This window comes from Lampetra fluviatilis, chromosome 24 (genome assembly GCF_964198595.1).
Source record: "Lampetra fluviatilis chromosome 24, kcLamFluv1.1, whole genome shotgun sequence".
NCBI classification, from domain to species: domain Eukaryota; kingdom Metazoa; phylum Chordata; class Hyperoartia; order Petromyzontiformes; family Petromyzontidae; genus Lampetra; species Lampetra fluviatilis.
In genome coordinates, this window is record NC_136298.1 from 1,841,343 (window position 1) to 1,865,894 (window position 24,552).

General features: G+C 50.0%; 1 protein-coding gene across 2 annotated transcripts in view; it reads right to left on the bottom strand.

Annotated features, from left to right (window-relative positions):
- Positions 1-24,552, bottom strand: part of LOC144941225 (riboflavin-binding protein-like) — a 40,106-nt gene that overhangs the window by 14,987 nt on the left and 567 nt on the right. Inside the window, exons 1-3 of one of the 2 annotated variants that reach the window (XM_078867844.1) lie at positions 23,057-23,125; positions 21,996-22,146; positions 236-335 (exon numbers count right to left, since the gene is read on the bottom strand). In XM_078867844.1, coding sequence (XP_078723970.1) covers positions 236-335; positions 21,996-22,146; positions 23,057-23,083 — 278 coding nt within the window. In that variant the 5' untranslated portion in view covers positions 23,084-23,125. Of the gene's footprint in view, positions 1-235; positions 336-21,995; positions 22,147-23,056; positions 23,126-24,552 lie in introns of those variants that run through there. The other variant, XM_078867845.1, reaches the window with a different exon arrangement.

Sequence of the window (24,552 nt, forward strand, 5' to 3'; positions counted from 1 at the left end):
AACTTAATGGATACACCATCATTAGTCAATTTACAGGTCGGGTGTGTTGGGATCGAGTGTGGGTTCTCCTACCACAGCGTGAAAGAGTAGGCCAAATTACCCTCTCGAGGGGGCTCTCTAGAACTCCCTCTAGTGTAGGCCCCTCTGCCAGCAATGGCGTGAGCACAGCTGCACATTTTACCTCTTGTGACAGCGATATAAAACCCCTGGGGAGAGTGCAGAGAGAAACGCTCACTTGGTGCTCAGGTTTCCGCACAGGTTCCAGTAGGTGTCCTCAACTCGGCTAATGGTGGTCGGCTCCAGTTGCGTGGTGAAAGCAGCGGTACAACATGCCTCTGCCCATGCACACACACACGCATACACATGCTGCATATACCCGTAGAGCAGCGGTGGGGAACCTTTTCCGTACTTACAGTGAATAAGACTTTAAAATACTTTCGGTGGGCCTCATTGACACACACACGTCCCTGCAAGAATGTCTTGCAGAGCTCTTCTCCAGATCCAAGTACAGCGCATTAGTTGTGGTAGATAAAGGGTATCCATAAGGATTTGTAAAAGATGTATTCACTAAAGCTGAGGACCTCTTTGGAAAACCATTCATACCATGAAGGCGGTGCGCTGGCTCAGATAGGACATTTCAGTAGAACACGGGTTAACAGTACTGTAATACTGGGATCATGTGCTGTCAGTCATGCCAACATCTACCTTCATAAATACACTGTCAGCACCCAACTTGAGTGTCCCTGGAACGTTAAACAATTCAAGCGTCAGTGGCATCAGGGCTTAAGGAAACATGATTCTCCGTTTGCAAGCATGGAATGTTTTACATTTTGATTTGTTTTGACAGTAGTATTGAAAATAACATCGCAACCCTACTTCCGTTTTGTGGCCAAAATTGATGCAATCAGATATTAACATTTCTCATAAATGGGTAACTAAATTATATTAATGTAATGCGAGTGTAAATGGGGTTCCTGCTGGGCTCTGGCCCAATCACACAGCCCGGTCTGGGGGGCATGTGGGAGGGGCCGCCGTTCACCTCGGCTCCAATGGGAAGCGAGGTGAATGGGGGCGGAGCCAGCTGGGCAGTACGGGAAGGCCGGATCTGACGATCCGGAAGGGGAGGAGTCAGGGTCACGTGGGGGGAGAGGATATAAGTGGGAGCCCGGAAGAGATCGAGGTCAGTTGGGGAAGTTAAGAGGCTGAGCCACGTTGGGTGGTTAGAGGAGATCCGCGCCATCGGCCACGTGGCCGAAGGACCTTCAGCACGCCGTCGGCCAGCGGTGTGCGGAGTGCGGGAGTGGAGGAGCTAACGGAGGAGCGTGTGCGACACACGAGAGGAGACGCTGGTCCCTTGTCAGGACCAGCGGGTGTGAGGAAGAGTGGAGGAGAGGACGAGGGAGCGCGTGCGGGGCGCGCGCGAGACGACGCTGGTCCGCGGAGGGGACCAGCGGGGTGCGGAGAAAGAACCTAAATAAAAGACCAACGGAGACCAGCAGTGCCTGACGGAGTCTTTTATTACATTAATTTAAAATATATAACTGCACAATGCAGTTAAACATTCTTTAACAAATTTGAAAAATAAAACGGGACATTAAAAAAATGTGTTTGAATTAATAGATTACATTTTAATCATGGTGTACGTGATAAAATGAGAATTTTCATTACATGAATGAAAACTAATCTTCTATATAAAAGTCATATTTTGTCTGTCTGTCTGTCCTTCTGTCTTTTTGCGCACGCGCGCTTGCGAGGAATTTGGCTCTCAAACGGTGGGGTTTAGGTCGAAAAAAAATTGCCAGGCAGCACGCCGAAAGCCCCGTGGTGCGCAAGTGCTATGCCGTTTTCCCGTCACTGACCTTCAAAATTGTAAAAATTGCGTTTTTTTGCGATTTTTCTTTATTTATTTAGGTTTGCGGCCCGCCGCGAGACAAAGTACGCAATTGCGCATGCACCAAACACTGACAGGAGTTGCCCCTAGCAACGCACACACGTTCGCTAAAAAATTTCATTCGCGTTAGGGGCTGTCCATAAATGATGTCACGCGATTTTGGAATTTTTTTTACCCCCCTCGTCACACAGCGTCACAAAAAGTCAGACCCCCTCTCAAATATGACGTCACAAAGCAGAGCAGAGCTTTGTGACGTCACCTCCAAAATGGTCAACGCATCTACGTCATCAAAGGAAATGCCCAACAACAGGCCCTGGCTCCACAAGATACCACCCTTATGGCGTTCTTTGTTTTGTGCCCAAGTAACCCATTTGTTGACAACCTGCTCTACCATTAAATTCCCTCCGACTATACATGGAGTGATAACAAATCATGGAAGCTGCTGACGGTGAATCGGACGCCTTAGGACGAGTCTACACAGTTCATCCCAACAATCAGCAGTGCTACTTTCTCCCAATGCTTCTTCATGTTGTCTAAGGGCACACATCTTTCCAAGATCTCTAAACAGTGGAAGGAGTTGTCTGTCAAACATACAGGGAAGCTTGCAATCTTCGTGCAATTCTTGCACGTGATTACCATCTTCATAAAGCTATGACAGAAGCTTCTGTTGGTCAGTCCCCTTTCCAACTGACATTGCTCTTCTGCATAAATCTTCACGTTTGCATCTAACCCCATGGGACTCTGGCAAAAATACAAAGAGGGCATGAGTGAGGACATCCTCCACGGAGCTCAATAACAAAATACAAACCTCGACGCCAACTTTTCTGATGTCATCTTCAAACAGTTCCTCATCCTCCTTCACAACAAACTGCACTCCATTGCTGGAAAATACCTCACGTCTATGGAACTACCAACACCCTACAGGGACAACCTGCATGCCCTTTCTCAAGAGATCCTACGTAAAATATGCTATTATGCTTTACAGCTTCTTAAATTTATTCAGGAAAATTTACCAAAGCTGATGGATGCACAAATAGAAGCCTACACAACAATCTTGGAAGACATTGAGACTACAAATGGAGTAATCTTTTTCCTTGATGCACCTAACAGTACTGGGAAGACCTTTGTTCTCAAACTACTCCTCGCTAAGGCTCGTCAGAGAGAGAAAATTGCTCTAGCTGTGGCATCATCGGGGATTGCTGTGTAAGTCGATGTGTGTGTGAGTCGATGTGTGTGTGTTTGAGTCCATATGTGAGTGCGTTTAGGTCCATGTGTGTGTAAGTCGATGTCTGTCTGTGTCTTTTTGGCCCGGGTAACGCCAGATGTCTGTTTGTGTACGTCGATGTGTGTGTGTGTAAGTCCAAGTGTGCGTGTCAGTCCATGTGTGTGTGTCAGTCGCTGTGTGTGCATGGCTCCATGTGAGTGTGTAAGTCACTGTGTGTGTTTCTATGTGTGTCAGTCGATGTGTGTGTATACGTCGATGTGTATGTGTGTGTGAGTCGATATTTGTGTGTAACTCTATGTGTGTGTATCTAAAGTCCATGTTTGTGTGTGAGTCCATATGTGTGTGTAGGCCAATGTGTGAGTGAGTCCATGTGTGTGTCTCTTAGTCGATATGTGTGTGTGTGTAAGTCCATATGTGTGCTTAGGTCGATGTGTGTGTGAGAGTCTACGTATGTGCGTGCTATTCGCTGTATGTGTGTACATCGATTTGTGTTTGTAACTCCATGTGTGTGTATCTAAAGTCGATGTCTGTGAGTTCATATCTGTGTGTGCAAGTCGATGTGTTAGTGTGTATGGGTCGATATCTGTGTGTGTGTGTCTAAGTCGATGTGTGTGTGTGTCTTTTTCGCCCGGGCAACGCCGGGTACTTCCCGCTAGTATATAATATACAGTATACCCTCGTTATTCACGAACTTTCTATCCACTATTTTGGCTATCTGCGAATCGCATCTGAAACTCTACACGCCTGCATCGAGAGAAAGTGATGAGATAAAGATAACTTAATTTATGAACTATTTTTTTAAACATTTACTTACTGTTTATTAGACTCAATTCTTTTGTGTTTTGTGATAAGTTTCATGTATTTAATACCTTATTTGTGTAAGATATTAAAGACATGAATGTATCCCTCGTGAACGAGGGAAAACTGTATTTTATGTTTATTGTTCAATTGTTGCCAAAAGTATTGCTGCAATGTAACACATAGGCTTTCGCGACCAATGCTTTGAAAATAAATATTTTTAAATGAATTCATTCTTGCCACATTTAAAAAAGATCAAATATATGCAACAAAATGTCACAAAACATTTGGTCGAAAACCTTTTCCTATTTTTATAAATATTAAAATATGAAAATAAATGTATTAATATACTATTCAGTGATTTTAAAAACAAATATTAAGTTTAATATTTTGCATAAATGATTGATGAAAAAATTACATTAATTCTTCATGAGCAACAAATATATTGGTATAAATTATATATTTATTTGGAAACGATTATAAATCCACAATATTTACGACATCAATTCTGGCCAACCCTTCTTTTCAAAAATACATTTCAATAGAGTTAAGACAATCATACAGTATATGCACTAAATATGGAAAACTCGCAAAACACTATTTGTCATGTTTTTATAAGAGTGATATTTATAATATATAAATCATACCAACAGTATACAGTATGTTTAACACGTAGGCTTTCGCGACCAATATTATCCAGAGGATTTTTTTGGGTTAGATCGCGTAAATATAAATGTGTCGTTAAACCCGCCGCCACCCGACACAGCCAATTAGTAAGGTTTGTCACGTAAAAAAGCGCGCCAATTCCTTGCGAGTAATCTTGATTTGAAGCTTTTGTGACTGTAGGAATCCATCCTCTGGTTGTTTCGGTAAAGTCACGTAGGTAGAAATAAAATAAAATAAATCACGACGTTTCGATCGCAACACAAGCGATCCTCATCAGGTGGAACACCCACAGCAAAAAAATGGTGAGGAAGGCAGGACAGCTGCCGAGGCAAAAGGTTATATAGGTAAGAAAGGGGGGAGGAGCAAGGGGGGAGAGAAAGAGGGTGGGCGGAGCTTGAAGTGGGAAGCTGAGTGTGGACACGCGGGGAAAACAGAAAAAAGTGCTTTGTACCGAGAATGCGGAATTGCGCTTTTGCGCGAATTTTCGGATGTTTTTAGAAAATGGAAATTTGATATCGGCCGCACTACGCTTTTGAGTCATGACATTGATACGTGGGATGCCGCTCCCATCCGGCAGAATCCCGACTGGCTGAGCCTTACGGAAAAATAACACATTCGGCTGGCGGTTGATGAAATGTTAGCCACGGACATTATTTCACCGTCCACCAGCCCATGGGGAGCCCCAATTATACTTGTTAAAAAGCACGACGGTAACTTGCGCTTTTGTGTTGACTTCCGTAAGCTTAATAAGGTCTCTATCGGTGATGCGTACACTCTACCTCGAATGGATGACTCACTGGATGCTCTAGCAGGAGCGCGGTTATTTTCCACTCTTGATCTCCTATCCGGGTTCTGGCAGTTGCCGCTAGACGAAGCCTCTAAGCCCAAAACAGCCTTTTGTACACCACAAAGCTTGTTCGAATTAAATCTGTTTCTGATGGGTCTTCATTCCGTGCTGGCCACGTTTCAGTGATTAATGTAACTGGTTCTGGCTGGTCTCCAGTGGGACTCATGCTTGATATAGCTCGACGATGTTATCGTTTTCAGCCATACGTTTGACGAACACCTGGAACGGCTACGCACCGTCTTTCTCAAAATGCGTGCGGCCAACCTGAAATTTAAACCACAGAAATGTCACTTCCTCCAGAAATCGGTTCGTTATCTTGGCCACATAGTAAGTGAATCGGGTATTGCGACTGACCCAGACAAAACCGCGTGTGTTCAAATTTGACCCATCCCCACGTCGGTGGGGGAGGTGCGCAGTTTCATAGGATTTGTGTCCTATTACCGCCGTTTTGTCGGTAGGTTTGCTACCATCGCTAAACCTCTCCACGCCTTGAAGGCAAAGGGTCATAAATTCCATTGGGGGAGAGGAGGAGGAGGCCAGATTTGTTGCGCTCCGGGATGGCTTGGTGAACGCCCCTCCCTTCCACTACCCCGACTTTTCCTTGCCGTTCATCCTTGATACAGACACTAGTAACACCGGAATTGGAGCTGTTCTGTCCCAAGTTGTCAATGGCGTCAAGAGTGTTGTCGCATATAAAAGCAGAATTCTGTCTCCGGCCGAACAACGGTATTGTGTCACATGCTGGGAACTGTTAGCTATTGTGGTTTTTGTGCAAACAGTATCACCCTTATTTGTATGGTAGACACTTTGAGGTGTGCTCTGACCACGCAGCGCTACAGTACGCGCTGCGTGTTGATCAGCCGTCTGGCCAACTTTCACGCTGGTTGGAGATCCTTCAGGACTACTCCTTTAAGGTTACCTATTGCAAAGGTTCCCATCACACGAATGCTGATGCCCTGTCGAGATTACCAATGAGAGGCGGGTGCACGTGCTTTTCGGGCTCCGGGTGCTATGAGCCACCCAATGAGCCCTCGCCCCCTCCCCTTGCGGTGTTAGCCGAGGTTGTAATATCTGAAGTGGCCGAGGGTCCGGTGGCGCGTGACGCCGTCATTGGATTAGACCACGAAGAATGGGGGCGCCTCCAGGTTCAGGACACTTCCCTGCTTAAATTGCGACACTGTGCCAGAGAGACTGATGCGGGCGAGGATCGACGGGGTGTCGCCTCTGTCATTCCTAGAGGTGGATTACTCATGCATTGGGATGGATGGTTGCAGCCATATAAAATTGTTGTGCCCACTGCCCTGCGTGGTAAGGTAATGTGGGTGGTACACGAACCCCTTGTTGTACCTGGGTGTGCATAAGACACTGGCCACACTTAAGTTCGACTTCTTATGACATGGCTGAGGATGTTGCTAATTTGTTTAAGGGGTGTGTGCATTGCGCGCAGTGGAAGCCGCCGGTGAAACCCTGTTGTCCACCGTTGCAATCGATTCAGATTTCCCGTGTAAATGAACTAGTTGCTCTGGACATCCTTGGTTCATTTCCCATTACCCCTCATGGGAATAAGTACTTGCTGGTGGGAGTCGAGTATTTTTCACAATGGCCTGTGGCCTGGCCACTTCCCAACCAGTCAACGGTGATGATCATTGAGGCATTCCTCAATGGCTATGTGATGGACAACGGTGCTCCCAAACATCTTCTGACCGATTAGGGCAAAAAATGTCATTCCAAATTGTTGCGAGAGGTGTGCGATTTGTTGGGACCAAAGAAAGTGCGCATGTCACCATACCACCCGTAGACGGATGGCATGCTTGAGCAGCTGCACAGGACTCTGACCTCCATGTTGAGCCATCAGGTCAGCGAGTCCCAACTCGACTGGGATTTACATATTCCTGGAGTCCTATCTGTATATACAGTGAGGGAAAACAGTATTTGATCCCCTGATGATTTTGTACGTTTGCCCACTGACAAAGAAATGATCAGTCTATAATTTAATGGTAGGTTTATTTGAACAGTGAGAGGCAGAATAACAACAACAAAATCCAGAAAAACGCATGTCAAAAATGTTATAAATTGATTTGCATTTTAATGAGGGAAATAAGTATTTGACCCCTCTGCAAAACATGACTTAGAACTTGGTGGCAAAACCCTTGTTGGCAATCACAGAGGTCAGACGTTTCTTGTAGTTGGCCACCAGGTTTGCACACATCTCAAGAGGGATTTTGTCCCACTCCTCTTTGCAGATCTTCTCCAAGTCATTAAGGTTTCGAGGCTGACGTTTGGCAACTCGAACATTCAGCTCCCTCCACATATTTTCTATGGGATTAAGGTCTGGCGACTGGCTAGGCCACTCCAGGACCTTAATGTGCTTCTTATTGAGCCACTCCTTAATTGCCTTGGCCATGTGTTTTGGGTCATTGTCATGCTGGAATACCCATCCACGACCCATTTTCAATGCCCTGGCTCAGGGAAGGAGGTTCTCACCCAAGATTTGATGGTACATGGCCCCGTCCATGATCCCTTTGATGCGGTGAAGTTGTCCTGTCCCCTTAGCAGACAAACACCCCCAAAGCATAATGTTTCCACCTCCATGTTTGACGGTGGAGATGGTGTTCCTGGGGTCATAGGCAGCATTCCTCTACCTCCAAACACGGCGAGCTGAGTTGATGCCAAAGAGCTCCATTTTGGTCTCATCTGACCACAACACTTTCACCCAGTTGTCCTCTGAATCAATCAGATGTTCATTGGCAAACTTCAGACGGGCATGTATATGTGCTTTCTTGAGCAGGGGGACCTTGCGGGCGCTGCAGGATTTCAGTCCTTCACGGCGTAGTGTGTTACCAACTGTTTTCTTGGTGACTATGGTCCCAGCTGCCTTGAGATCATTGACAAGATCCTCCCGTGTAGTTCTGGGCTGATTCCTCACCGTTCTCATGATCATTGCAACTCCACGAGGTGAGATCTTGCATGGAGTCCCAGGACGAGGGAGATTCTTTAGTGTTTCTTCTTATGGAAGAGGTACGTAGACGACACTTTTGTCATCTGGCCACATGGCCGGCCTGCTCTAGACCAATTTCTCGACCACATCAATTCCATACACCCAGCCATCAGATTCACCATGGAAGTCGAAAATGATGGCAAGCTACCCTTTTTGGATGTCCTAATCAAAAGGAGACCTGATGGTTCAATGAGCCACTCTGTCTACAGGAAAGCCACCCACACGGATGCTTATCTAAAACCGGATTCCCACCACCATCCATCCCAGAAGAATTCCCTCATCAAGACTCTATATCATAGAGCCCAATGCATCTCCGACCATGAACACATTTCCAGTGAACTCAAACACGTACGCCAAGCTCTTAAGGCTAATGGTTACTCCGACTACACAATCCGCAAAGCCATCACTCCAACCATCAAGAAAGATCCTGTTGAGGAGCCTTTCAAGACCATCACCTTACCCTACATTGCTGGGGTCACAAAAAAGATCTCCAAAATCCTGATTAAACACAAGATCCAGGTCCGATTCAACACAGTACATAAAATCCGTGATCTGGTACCATCTGTAAAAGATGTGATTCTAGACATACAGTACCCTGGCGTCTACAAACTAAGTTGCCTCTGTGGTAGCAGTTACATTGGGGAAACCAAACGACACGTCTCAGACCGCATTCGTGAACATAAAGCTGATCTAAAACACGGTAGGACAAACACCTCAGCCGTGGCAGACCACTGTTACAACTCAGTGGGCTCACATGACATTGACTTCTCCAAGACGGAGGTTCTCTGCAAGCCATCTGGCTATCATGAGAGATTCGTTCATGAGGCGATCCACATATACAAACACAGAGACAATTTTAACCGAGAAGATGGATTCAGGCTTAGCAATCATTGGAAGGACGTAATAAACCATTTCGATACACATTAGGGTGAGTTGAATAATACATAGTGTTATATTAAAATGTATAAAGTATAGGGTGGTTTACAGCAATACAGTATATAATTTAATGTTGGGTTTATCTATGGCAGTATATAGTACTGTATATGCTAAGAGAATAAAGTTTAGATGGAAGTATATTATATACTTCTTACGACGTAGAATTGTAATTTTATTATTTGTTGTTAGTAACTCAGCTTATTGTAGAGTATAGTAAGTATCAGTTTATATTTTAGTTTTTTTTTTATGTAGTTTTCACTTCGGTTTTCTACGTGGTTGTTTGGTAAATGCAGCTACATATCACTAACATTCCTGTCCTTTATTAACGCTGTTCCTTGCGCCCCCCCGTGGTGCTGTTGATCCTGCATAATGCATGGGCATAATGGGACTTTGAAACCCCTCCGCCCACCCCCTACGCATTGTCCATTGGTATGCTAAATTCCTCTTCATATGCACATTCTTTTGTTAAGGCGCTCCTCCTCGCTACACCTATATAAGCTCCTAGCTTGATAATGTTCTCATTCTTCGCCTGAGGACGGCTGCTTGCGTTGTGGCCGAAACGTCGTGAGAATTGTTTTATTATGTTTTATTTTTATTATTTTATTACTTCCCTTCTACGTGACTTTACCGAAAGAACCAAGAAGATGTTTCTTCCATTTGCGAATAATCGCACCAACTGTTGTCACCTTCTCACCAAGCTGCTTGGCGATGGTCTTGTAGCCCATTCCAGCCTTGTGCAGGTCTACAATCTTGTCCCTGACATCCTTGGAGAGCTCTTTGGTCTTGGCCATGGTGGAAAGTTTGGAATCTGATTGATTGATTGCTTCTGTGAACAGGTGTCTTTAATACAGGTAACAAGCTGAGATCAGTAGCACTCCCTTTAAGAGTGTGCTCCTAATCTCAGCTCGTTAAGCCAGAACCTGGGAGCCAGAAATCTTTCTGATTGAGAGGGGGTCAAATACTTATTTCCCTCATTAAAATGCAAATCAATTTATAACATTTTTGAAATGCGTTTTTCTAGATTTTGTTGTTGTTATTCTGTCTCTCACTGTTCAAATAAACCTACCATTACAATTATAGACTGATCATTTCTTTGTTAGTGGGCAAACGTACAAAATCAGCAGGGGATCAAATACGTTTTTCCCTCACTGTAGGATGGCCCCTCACGCATCCACCGGGTATTCACCGTTTTTTTAATATACAGAAGAGAACACGACCCTCCGATTGATCTTCAGTTACAAGCCACGCCAAACAAGGCTAAATATATCTTCTTGGTTCTTTCGGTAAAGTCATGTAGAAGGGAAGTAATAAAATAATAAAAATAAAACAATAAAATAATTCTCACGACGTTTCGGCCACAACGCAAGTAGCCGTCCTCAGGTGAAAACCAGGTATGTCGAGGCGACAGCGTCTGAATGAAACAGCATACGCGCTTGGAACACGTATATAAGCTGGGATGGAAGGGAGGAAGAAAGGGGGAGCCTTGAAAAAAGAATATGCATATCAAGAGGAATTTAGCATATTTATGGGAAATGCAGGTATGTGATTAGTACTGCATATGCCCGTGCATTATGCAGGATTAGCAGCATCAAAGGGAGGGGGATAAGGGAAATGCAGGTATGTGATATGGGAAATGCAGGTATGTGAATAGTACTATTTATGCCCGTACATTATGCAGTACTATTCACATACCTGCATTTCCCATATCACATACCTGCATTTCCCTTATCCCCCTCCCTTTGATGCTGCTAATCCTGCATAATGCACGGGCATATGCAGTACTAATCACATACCTGCATTTCCCATAAATATGCTAAATTCCTCTTGATATGCATATTCTTTTTTCAAGGCTCCCCCTTTCTTCCTCCCTTCCATCCCAGCTTATATACGTGTTCCAAGCGCGTGTGCTGTTTCATTCAGACGCTGTCGCCTCGACAGACCTGGTTTTCACCTGAGGACGGCTACTTGCGTTGTGGCCGAAACGTTGTGAGAATTATTTTATTATGTTTTATTTTTATTATTTTATTACTTCCCTTCTACGTGACTTTACCGAAAGAACCAAGAAGATGAATCCCTGCAGTCACGAAAGCTTTAAATCAAAAGGCTAAATATAACATTTTTGACTCTGTGCGCTTTACCCTTCAAAAGCTTTCCGAAGTGCGGGAAGCTTCCAGGGTAAATTCCGATTCGCGCCAATTGACAAATGAGCGACTGAGGGGTTTCCGTGCTTCTGCACATGAGTGGGCGCCTGGGGACAGAGTTTGGTTGCACTATCCACAGGTACTGGTGGGTACGTCGCCCAAATTGTTCAAACCCTGGAGAGGGCCGGTTGATGTGATTCGGGTCGTTCGACCACGCCACAGGGGCCGAGTGTCAGATGTGTCCGGCGACCTGGGGTGTGTGCATTTGTCTATTGTGCATTCTGCCCTGGCTCTCGCCTCATGTTGTATGACGTGGAGAAGCTGCGATGCTCGTTGCTAAGTTGTACCATTGCATATTTTCTCTTCACAATACGAATTTAGAAGGGGGAGGGGGCTTAAGACTTCAGCAGCGTGGGCTTAGGTCCTTCCAGCCCCAAAGACAAATATACCCCATATAGCCTGGAAAAGGTTGTTGGGAAAGTGCCGTGAGCGAGCACCTATGAAGACCGGCATGGCACACGAGGGGGTGGGTGGCCAGGATTGGTTCAGATAATCGTCACTGGAGTTTGCCGAGCGGGAATCGAACTTGGGTAGCCGGGTTCGTAGCGTAGCGCGCCAACCGCTACAGCACCCCTCCCCCACACACGTCTAAAACATTAGTCTAACAAAACCATTCTCTCAGTCTCCAAATAATTGAACAGGGCATTGGCCTACCCAACAAACACACTTCAATGATTCTCATCCGATTATATAAAACAACTGCCAGTGTCATCTGGAGTCAAGGCCATCACACCAGATTACCAACAAAACTGCAGCAAAGCGTATTTGACTGCCCCACAGCACAGAGCCTGTTGCTCTGGGCCTCAATGTGTCAGGGGGGGCATTTGCTTTTCGAGTATTGTAGCATAATGAATCTCGCCTATGGCGTCCCCCAACAACATAGTGTAATAAGAGCCATGTAGGGCTCACGTGGGGATTGGCTTGCCGGTCCCGCTTTGTAGCCAATAAGGGGTAAGCCAGGGAGCATGGCCTCGGCGTGACCATGGCATGTTAGCAGGGGTGATTGGCCTGGCCGATCGGGGCCTCAGCTAATGGGAAGCCGGATCAGAGGCGTGGTCCCGGGATTGACGGGGAACCATCTGGAACGGTCAACGCTGACTACGGAGGATTGGCTTAGGAGTACCACGTGACCCAGGGATTAAGAGGAGGAGAGACAGAGGAGTCGAGAGCAGACCTGGGAACGAAAAAAGTAGAAGTCACGCGCGTACGGGGCTCCGGGTGCCACGTGCACGGTGGGGAATTAGCTGGGAGTCTGCCCGCTTCCCGTTGTCTGTCAGCAATGGGGAGTGTGTGTGTAACTGTGGAAGTTGGAAAATAAAAGGATTGATTCCGGAAGCCGTCTCGAAAAGGTTTATTACATTGGTGTCAGAAGCTCTTCTGCGACTGTTTGGACGATCGTCAAGATGTCCAAGCACCTCAGAAAGAAGAACCCGCCCGAGCCTCCATCGGAGGAAGAGGCCGAGACGGACGAAGATGATCTGTTGGGGGCTACAGCTCCTCTGCCGCCTGCTGCTACTGCTCTCCTCGACGCCTCTCAGCGTCGACTGGGAGAAGATACGACCACCTCAGGGACGAAGGACGGATGGCGGCTGATGGCGGAGCAGATCGAGTCGTTACGCGCCATTCTGCTGAGTCTGGTGACCGCGGTGGCGTCCTCACCAGCCGTGGGTCGCCAGATAGCGGATCAGCTTGACGCCGCGGATAGAGGTCCTACACATGAATCGGCATCCGCCATTGCTCCTGCCACACGGAAAGAGGCCAACGTTTTGGGCGGGGCGGCTGCACCGGAGCCGTTGGGCACCATTTTGGGCGCACCTGCCGCCACGCGGCCGCCAGACGCCATTTTGCCTGCGACGGGTGGAGCGCGGGATCCGAAGTCGGAGACGCCCGCGGCGCACGCCTGCCACCGCGGACATCGCCTTCCACAGATTAAAGAATTTGTCACCGGGGGCGATTGGAGTGCTTTTACGTGGCGCTTCGAGTCGGCCTTTAGATCCGTGCATTGGACGGAGGCGGAGGCGCTGGGAGCGCTACCTACACTGCTTGATGATGTTTCTCTGGGGGTCTTCTGCTCCATCCCTGCGTCCAAGAAGAAGACTCTGCGAGATGCGTTCGCAGAGATGGCGGAATTTTATGACCCGCCGACGTCCGCCACGAGAAAATTTATGTCGCATCGCCGAGGATCGGAGGAGTCGCCTTTGGCTTATCGGGGGGCGTTGATGGCGCTGGCCATAGCTGCTTATCCCGACGCGACGGCCGATCATTTGGATCCTCTCATCCTTTTCCGTATGCTGGAGCTGTCTCAGGAGCTCAACATTTCGCTACCAGTATGCGGCCACGAACCGCTTACATCGCGATGGGTGGCGCGCTGCCTGGACGCCAAGTTTAATATCAAGCGCTGGGACCAGATGGCGGCGTGGACGGGGAAACCCGAAATCGACGGGCCGTCCTTGGGGTGGTCGCCAAGACGGGTTGTCCACTGCTCCGACGACTCCGGCGACGACGACGTGCTGGCTGCTGCTGTTCCGCACGGGATGCCGGGACGGCGGCTGCGCAATCAGCGTGGTGACTACGCAGGCCGTCCACATGCGAGGGCCGGGTCATCCGACCGCCGGCCGACAACGGCCACGTGTTTCAAGTGCGGCCGACGAGGCCATTTCGCCCGCGACTGCCGCTGCCGACCTCTGCTTTCGCCTCTTCCGCCGAGGGGACCTCCATCTCCTCCACCTGGCGCGGAGCTGCAACAACCTCGGGCGAGTCGGCACAAATTGGACACCCGGCAGGTCGTGTCACATCATTCATCCACTCACACTCATTCTTACACTCCTAATGATAATTTTCCTTTTCTGCATCATTTCCACGCTCTGCTACACAGTGGAAGAAATTGGCTCGCAGGGTTGTGGCTGCGGCATCGGGCTCATCGACGGTACGGGGTACCATCGAGGGCGTCGACATCCGTATTTTGGTGGACACTGGCGCATCTGCCACCATCATTTCGGATGTTATCTTTCATCTGTTGTCCATTCCCACGTCACAGATATGCCGGGTTAATGATGCGTGTGTAGCCGCAAATGGGGGTAGCATGGGTATCTGCGGTCAGGTCAATGTGAGTATCGCTATCGGGAATATTACCGCTGCAGGACCCGTGTTGATCTCTCGCTCGCTAGCTGTCCCATGCTTGCTTGGTACTGATTTCTTGCGCCGGATGCCGCTGAAAATACAGGTCGACCAGGATTGTTTGGAAATGCCGGGGGGTCGTAGGATGTCGTTCCTGCCTTCCCTGCTGGCCAGTGCGCCTCCAGGTAACGCGGTTACTGCCGTGGCCGCTGCTATGGTTGAGGTCCTGTCGGGCGCGCAAATGCTCATTCCGCTGCGTTACCGAAAACCCCTTCAAGTTAAAAAGGGTGCGAGGGGCGTGCTATTATCCCCGTCAAATTCGGTAGCTAAGTCTTTTTCCTTGGTGGCGGCACAAACAATCATTCGGCCAGGCCAGGCACCTTTCATACAGGTGTTGAATGGGGGGCCTGACCGCGTTGTTGTTCCGGAGGGATCGGTGTTGGCTCACGCCACTACCGATTTCGCCTCTTTTGATGAAAAGCCGCGCGCCCGGATGCCCACTGGTGGGCCTCCACACGATCGTTCGCAGGAACGCTGGATCGCAGATTTGTGCGGGGAAAATTCTTCCTTGTCAAACGAGCAAAGAAATGCTCTGCATTCATTATTGCTGCGGTACGCTGATGTTTTCAGCAAAAATGACTTGGACCTCGGCCGCACGTCAGTTTTGTCGCACCATATTGACACCGGTGTGACACCTCCCATCTGTATGCACCCGCATCGCATGAGCCCGGCGGAAAGAGAACAGGTGCGCGGCGCGGTAGACGAATTGCTGGCGGCGGATATTATTTCGCCGTCCAACAGCCCTTGGGGCGCGCCCGTCGTTTTGGTTAAGAAAAAAGATGGTGGGACAAGATTTTGCGTTGATTTCCGACGGTTAAAAAAATTTCGGTGGCAGACGCGTACCCTTTACCGAGGATGGATAACTCATTGGATGCTTTATCGGGTGCTAAATTCTTTTCCACCCTCGATCTGTCCTCGGGCTTTTGGCAGCTTCCCCTCGATGACGAGTCAAAAGCCAAGACGGCATTCCGCACGCCGCAAGGTCTCTTTGAATTTAATCGGTTGCCTATGGACTTGAATGCGGCTCCGGCGACGTTTCAATGGCTCATGGAATTGGTGTTGGTTGGATTACAGTGGGAAACGTGCCTCATATATTTGGACGATATCATCGTTTTTAGCCGCACGTTCGAGGAACACCTCCAACGCCTAGAGACGGTTTTCCAAAGAATGCGGGCGGCTGACCTGAAGTTTAAACCTAGAAAATGTCACCTTTTGCAACACTCCGTCTGTTACTTGGGTCATATTGTCAGTTCGGATGGCGTGTCCACTGACCCTCTGAAAACCAAATGTGTCCGAGAGTGGCCCACACCCACTTCCGTGGGTGATGTTCGGCGGTTTATTGGATTCACTTCCTATTATCGCCGCTTCGTAAAGAACTTTGCGACGTTGGCGAAACCATTACATGTTCTAACGGGCAAAAATCAAAGGTTTAAATGGGGACCAGAGGAAGAAAGTTCTTTTCGATCGCTTCGGGATCACCTCGCCACGGCGCCTACGCTCGATTACCCCGATTTTTTACAGCCGTTCATCCTTGACACGGATGTTAGTGATATCGGCATCAGGGCCGTTTTGTCGCAACGTAAGGATGGGGTTGAGCGAGTGGTGGCGTACGGCAGCAGGGTTCTGTCCCCTGCGGAAACGCGATATTGCGTGACGAGGCGGGAACTTTTGGCGATTGTGCATTTTGTTCGACTGTACCGGCCGTACCTGTATGGAAGGAAATTCCTCGTTCGCACTGATCATGCGGCTTTGCAATACTCCTTGAAGTTGGACCAACCGTCAGGTCAATTGGCTCGGTGGTTGGAATCGTTACAGGAATTTTCCTTCCATATTACGTATTGTAAGGGGGCCCGTCACGCGAACGCTGACGCGCTCTCAAGGTTGCCACCTGTTCCTCCGTGCACTTACCTGACGGGCACGCACCGCTGCACGGCGCCGCTCACCTCGCCCTGCCCAGTTATGGGGGCGAGAGCAAACGAGGACGACCAGAAGGTGTCGGTGGACACCGATGATACCCTACGGCTGCCGCACTCGGTATGGTTACGCGAGCAGGAGGCTGATACCTCGCTGGCTCCGCTGCGGAAATTAATAGGGAAACAAAAAGCTCAATTGGCGGGATGGAAGTGGCGGATGTTCCGAGGCAAGTCGGGACTATTAATGTGCACCGACGGGTTGCCTGACTGACCACGTTTGGTCGTGCCTACTTCCCTTCGCTATGACCTGCTTCACGCTCTGCACGCTGATAAGTTGATGCACCTCGGCGTGCAGAAAACTTTAGCCGCGATGCAAAAAGATTTTTTCTGGCCAGGCATGACGGCAGACGTCAATGACTTTGTCCACTCATGCCATGATTGTGCGAAGAGGAAACCGCCTCGGAACCAGTATGTACCGCCGTTACGTTCCATTGAGGTGTCCCGCATCAACGAATTAGTTGCTCTGGACATTCTGAGCCCGTTCCCCCCGTCGGCTAGGGGCAATAAATACCTTCTGGTCGGGGTGTAATATTTTTCTCGATGGCCGATGGCTTGGCCTCTGCCCGACCAGACGGCTGCGTCCATCACCGACGCTTTCTTGAACGGGTATGTCATGGATAAGGGGGCACCTGAGAGGCTGCTCACAGATCAAGGGCGGAACTTCTCCTCCAAATTGCTCAAGGAGGTTTGCGAAGCGCTGGGCACAAAGAAGATCCGCACTTCCCCATACCATCCGCAAACGGATGGTATGGTGGAACGATTGAACCGTACCCTCTCGGCTATGCTTTGTCACACGGTGAGTGAAAAGCAAACCGATTGGGACTTGCACATACCGGGCGTCTTAGCGGCATACCGCATGGTTCCACACGCGTCCACAGGATACTCACCATTTTTTTTTATGTATGGCCGTGAGAACGTCCCACCCATTGATGTGCAACTGGGTGCGCCGAGTAAACAACCGTCCCGCTCCTTGCCTGATCACGTGCGGGACTCGCTTGAACGAGTTACGGAGGCGCAAGAGGCTGCCAGGTGTGCGACGGCCCGTGCGCAGGCAAGGAACGAGCGGTATACGCGTCGATCGCGTACTCACATGCCCTGGGGTCAGTGGGAGACCTGGCATGGCTCCACTGTCCGCAGGTGCCGGTGGGCACATCCCCTAAACTGCACAGGCCGTGGCGGGGGCCCATGACGCTGGTGGACATTCGAAACTCACAGAGTGTCCGCGTCCAGTACGGGAAACGTCGGTGGTACGTTCATTCGTCGCGACTTAAACCCTATGTTAGTACGCGTGTCGATCCCTCATCCCCACTAGCTGACCTGCCGGGATCTGCTGTGCCGATTACGCCGATTGCCACGCCCGTTGATCCCAAGGGGGACTGTGTTGTGCCTCCTACAGATGAACAGGTTCTGAGGGCTGAGGAAGCCCCTGCTGCCCCCCCTCCGACGGGGCCTGCCCTGGATATGACCGAGAACCAACAACCTTCTTCTTCAAGCCTACCACCTCCTGTCGATCTGGCGGCAAAGCGACCATGCGCTGGAAGCGGAGAGGGTCCCGCGTCGCGTACGCGATCGAAATCTCTCCCCTTTCGTTAGCGTTTGATTGTCTAGCTGTCCCTTCCCTGTCGTTACCGCGCTGCAGGGGCGCCCTAATGTATGTCGGGTTTTTTTTATGGGTGACTTTGTTTCTAAGTGTTGTTCGGCGCGGGGACGCCGTTTCACCCTTTATTGTTAAATGCACCTTGGTGCCCTAATAAGATGTTTCACGGCATTGGTTGATCACCCTTTTTCCAGCAGAGACAGCTGATTTTTTCACCGGGGGGGGGGGTGATGTAATAAGAGCCATGTAGGGCTCACGTGGGGATTGGCTTGCCGGTCCCGCTTTGTAGCCAATAAGGGGTGAGCCAGGGAGCATGGCCTCGGCGTGATCACGGCATGTTAGCAGGGGTGATTGGCCTGGCCGATCGGGGCCTCAGCTAATGGCAAGCCGGATCAGAGGCGTGGTCCCGGGATTGACGGGGAACCATCTGGAACGGTCAACGCTGACTACGGAGGACTGGCTTAGGGGTACCACGTGACCCAGGGATTAAGAGGAGAAGAGACAGAGGAGTCGAGAGCAGACCTGGGAACGAAAAGAGCAGGAGTCACGCGCGTACGGGGCTACGGGTGCCACGTGCGCGGTGGGGACTTAGCTGGGAGTCTGCCCACTTCCCGTTGTCTGTCAGCAACGGGGAGTGTGTGTGTAACTGTGGAAGTTGGAAAATAAAAGGACTGATTCCGGAAGCCATCTCGAGAAGGTTTATTACAATAGTATGTGGTTGTGCGGGGGCGCCTGTGATATTGACATTAACTTCTAAGAGCTATGACTTATTAATCAGTGAAAGAACTGTTCAGATTATTTGGAAGCTCTTAAGGGGTCTTAGGTTTCAAGTTTCAAGTTTCATTGATTAGGTATAGCCCTGTGAGCCATGCGGCTCTTAAGTCGGGTGCAACCGCAACAGACAAAATATGAACACAGAACATCTTAAACGACGGAGCGCACCCCGGGAGCGCGAGCCTGAGGCGGCCATCAGTGGAGAGCACTGACTCCCTCAGGGCAGCAGTGGACGCAGCACGGCTCTCCCCCAGGCCAGCAGTGGAGAGAGCGCGGCACTCCCTCAGGGCAGCAGTGGACGGAGCACGGCTCTCCCTCAGGGCAGCAGCGGAGAGAGCGCGGCTCTGCCTCAGGGCAGCAGTGGAGAGAGCGCGGCTCTCTCTCAGGGCAGCAGCGGACCGAGCATGGCTCTGCCTCAGGGCAGCAGTGGAGAGAGCGCGTCTGGTTCCCTCACGGCAGCAGTGGAGATAGCGCGGCTCTCCCTCAGCGCAGCAGTGGACAGAGCACGGCTCTCCCTCAGGGCAGCAGTGGAGAGAGCGCTCTGGTTCCCTCATGGCAGCAGTGGAGACAGCGCGGCTCTCCCTCAGGCCAGCAGTGGAGACCACGGGGATCTCTCAGGGCAGCAGTGGACAGAGCACGGCTCTGTCTCACTGTCACTCTCCCGTCTCCCTCAGGGCAGCAGCGGACCCAGCATGGCTCTGCCTCAGGGCAGCAGTGGAGAGAGCGTGTCTGGCTCTCTCATGGCAGCAGTGGAGATAGCGTGGCTCTCCCTCAGGGCAACAGTGGACACAGCACGGCTCTCCCTCAGGGTAGCAGTGGAGAGAGCGCATCTGGCACCCTCACGGCAGCAGTGGACACAGCGCGGCTCTCCCTCAAGCCAGCAGTGGAGAGCACGGGGGTCCCTCAGGGCAGCAATGGACGGAGCACGGCTCTACCTCACTGTCATTCACCCGTCTCCCTCAGGGCAGCAGCGGACCGAGCACGGCTCTGCCTCAGGGCAGCAGTGGAGAGAGCGCGTCTGGTTCCCTCACGGCAGCAGTGGAGATAGCGCGGCTCTCCCTCAGCGCAGCAGTGGACAGAGCACGGCTCTCCCTCAGGGCAGCAGTGGAGAGAGCGCTCTGGTTCCCTCATGGCAGCAGTGGAGACAGCGCGGCTCTCCCTCAGGCCAGCAGTGGAGACCACGGGGATCTCTCAGGGCAGCAGTGGACAGAGCACGGCTCTGCCTCACTGTCACTCACCCGTCTCCCTCAGGGCAGCAGCGGACCCAGCATGGCTCTGCCTCAGGGCAGCAGTGGAGAGAGCGTGTCTGGCTCTCTCACGGCAGCAGTGGAGATAGCGTGGCTCTCCCTCAGGGCAACAGTGGACAGAGCACGGCTCTCCCTCAGGGTAGCAGTGGAGAGAGCGCATCTGGCACCCTCACGGCAGCAGTGGACACAGCGCGGCTCTCCCTCAAGCCAGCAGTGGAGAGCACGGGGGTCCCTCAGGGCAGCAATGGACGGAGCACGGCTCTACCTCACTGTCATTCACCCGTCTCCCTCAGGGCAGCAGCGGACCGAGCACGGCTCTGCCTCAGGGCAGCAGTGGAGAGAGCGCGTCTGGATCCCTCACGGCAGCAGTGGAGATAGCGCGGCTCTCCCTCAGGGCAGCAGTGGAGGACAGAGCGCGGCTCTCCCTCAGGGCAGCAGTGGACAAAGCACGGCTCTCCCTCAGGGCAGCAGTGGAGAGAGCGCGTCTGACACCCTCACGGCAGCAGTGGAGATAGCGCGGCTCTCCCTCAAGCCAGCAGTGGAGAGCACGGGGGTCCCTCAGGGCAGCAGTGGACGGAGCACGGCTCTGCCTCACTGTCACTCACCTATCTCCCTCAGGGCAGCAGCGGACCGAGCACGGCTCTGCCTCAGGGCAGCAGTGGAGAGAGCGCGTCTGGCTCCCTCACGGCAGCAGTGGAGATAGCACGGCTCTCCCTCAGGGCAGCAGTGGACAGAGCACGGCTCTGCCTCACTCTCACTCACCCGTCTTTTGCTCACTGTCACGTGACGCACTTCAACCAATCTGGGGGCGTACATGTTTTGGAGGGGCGCACCTCTGGTTGGCTGTTTGCTCGCGGTCACGTGACGCACTTCAACCAATCCGTGCCACGTTAATCACAGTCACAGAATGACATAATGACAGAGCTGGGTGTTTATATATATGTATTACTGCTACCCTTGCTTAATAGTTAGCAGAGAGACATATTCTAAACAGTTTAAGGTAATGTACATTCCCACAGCTTCCCCCTTTAGATGGAATAAACTATTGGGGCACTCGTGGTTCGTGAGCACCTAGAGCTGGCAAGCCCAGGGCCGGATTAACAATAATAATTCTAGCTATATAGCACCTTTCATAAAATCTCAATGAGCTTTACAGCAATGACAATGGGGGCGAGGGTGTAAGAAGTGGTTCTGAGTTGAAGTATAAAATGCCTTCTGGAAGATAATTTTTTTGAGGTGGGACTTGAAGATCCCAACCGAACCGGGTTCTCTGACAGCCCTTTGACAAAGAGTTCCACAGTCCGGGTACCACGCAAGCAAAGGTCCAGAGATCGCCCATGGACTTCAGCTTCATTCTGGGGATGCAGAGGAGATCTGAGGTCCGCCAACCTCGGAGTCCTTTCTGGAACGTAGGGGCACAGCAACTCCCCAATGCACGTAGGTGCAGGAGATGATTCAGGGCTTTGAATGTGGGGAGGACTTTTGAGGCCTTGGATTTCTGAAATCTATATACAGCTTTACACAGGTTCATATGCAATACTAGCACTGTTAGCTACGTATGGTGCGAATAGTAATCAATACTATTGATAATTGTATCATTACAGCCATATAATCACTATGTGCATTTCTCGCATTTAGGTGCCTGTGAGGAGAGGGCCTACTCACTGCTTTTGTAGATCTGGCACGCGTGCATGTCGGGCTCAGGTCCCGGCTCGGGCTTGTGCGCGCGTCCCTTGAGGCAGCAGTCCTCGTGTGCGCACACGCAGCACGCGGCGAACGCCACGGTGCACAACAGCAGCAGCAGCTTCATTGCGAACTGCAGCAGCAGCGCACCCACACACGAGTTAATGTAAGTGTATACAGTACAGGGTAGTAATAGGTAAATGCGCAGCCCTGAAATTTCATATAAGACTGCAGGTTGTGAAACTTCTCTTTCTGCTTCTTCCCTCCCACTTTGGAATTCCCACCCATCGTCTCTTTCCCCCCTCCCCCAAGGACTTAATAATAACCTTGCTCAATAGAGAAACGTGTTAACGCTTTCTTATTACAACTCTGAAAGTGCAGTTTGTTGCTGGCCGCTCAACGTGTTGGGTCTTTGGGCCTGTGCTCAGAAAATTTGTAAAAAAAAAATATGAAAAGCTTGCTAACACCACTGCTGGCAGAAGAGCCTCCACGAAGGTAGTCTACTCTTCCACGCTGGCCAGATATCTTGTATGAGATGTGTGGTATACACCCACACTTTACCCCACCACAGTCGATCTGCCGATCTGCTGATATACAGCTGTATAAATAGGGGCAGGGGGATTTTTTTAAACGTCTTCATCATCATGGGAGATCGAACAAGAAACCTGTCGATTTCAAGTAAGCATTCCGTGAAATCTTCATCCGGGACGGAGACACGCCAAACTGCTCTCTGAAAAATGATCCCAAGCTTTGTAAAACGGTGTAATAGAAGTAAGTTTTAAACACTGACAAATTTCAATGCTATTGTAGTGACATTGGATGAGTCACTGTAGCGCGTGGCGCTCGGAGATTGGTAGACATTGGGATTTGGGGGTAGCAGCCCGTTCTACCAGTAGGACCTGTGGGCGAGGCACGGAGCCTTCTGGGGGATCCAGAGGGGTGCAGGGCCGAGGGTGGAGCCTGGCCACGCTGGGTAGGATAAAAGTCGGGGCTGCTGCCATCTGGAGAGGAACTCATCGTGCTGCCGTTGTTGTGGTCTTCACCTCTTCAAGCTGTGGGTCTGGAAGCATGTTGGTTGTCCTGACCCGGTATGTAGTTATCTCTATGGCTGTGAAGGCTGGAATAAACAAGAGAGAGTGCCTCCTACTAGTCTCTCGGAATTAGTACACTCCACTTTGGCCAAAACATACACATGTACACATTCAAAGACAATGCATACTGTTGGAATAAACCAATTCTGTTTTGCAAGTACAGTAGCGATTATATATGCTTGTACTTTTAAAAAAGAATTGTGGCAATTTTGCCAATTTTTTTACGAAAAAATCGTTTTAGAAATCTCGCTGAGCAGTGATACCGTGTGTCAAGAGAATGACTTGAAGAAGAGTGTTCACGGTACTTGTGACAATTTAAATTCATACTTTACACAGATTCGTGGTCACAGTTGCATACACGCACACTCTGCTAGGAGATTGTTACGCATCAAGCGGATATTTTTTATTCTCTGAGCCGGAATTTAGCCGAATCGAGTGCACCAAATTTCACAAAACAACAACACGCAATGTGATGGTTAGTTTTTGCACAGTTATTGGTGAGCACACTGATGTCCTCAACTCCACTACACGAGAGAATCTGGTTTAACCCTGGGCAGTCCCGTGAGGTCAGTGGTACCGGCTCAGCGCTGTGACCCAGCTACCCGAGCCACCTACCTGTTCGTTCGAACTTTCGGGACCACACCCGACGTACACACAATGATATTTTGTACGCACACATACGTGTACGATGTACTCATTCGTGACGTACGTACGCACGCAATACACACGAAGATACACTTCATGACATATAAAGACAAAGATCCCCGTATTACCTTAACAGACGTTTTTGGACAAGTACTGTTAGCGAGCACCTATGAAGGCCGGCACGGCACAATGAAGAGCGGGAGGTCAGGACCACACCCGGCGGCCTTTGTCTTCCTAGTGGCTAAGTTTACACACCTCATCAGGTACGCACTTGAGGCTGAGTCGACCTAGGGGAGGCCCAGAGCCGGTTCAGATATTCGACAGATATAACTGGGCTAAATTTCTCGACAGTGGTGTTTGCCTCAGCGGGAATCAAACTCGAGTCGCGGGGTTCGTAGCGCAGCGCCCTAACCACTGCGCCACCGCTCCCATAAAAATATATGCATACCACAATGACATACAGTCTATGTACACACGTCCACCATATGAAACTCATTTATGGCATATACACAATGGCATAGACCATGTTCATCACTCATACACATACTGTATGCATACATAATTAATACATACATGTCCATATACATACACACTGACATTCATAATGTATTGCATATGAAGTATGCGTCGGGGTACATCGTGGTATACTGCACATATATACACGTACATGCATATACGTATTGACAAACTCACGCACTGTATAACAATTATACATACACTGTAACATGATACAGCTTTTGAAAAACAAGAACCCTCCCGTTTCGCCTTTAACAGACTGTTGGGGCAAGGGCTGTTAGCGAGCA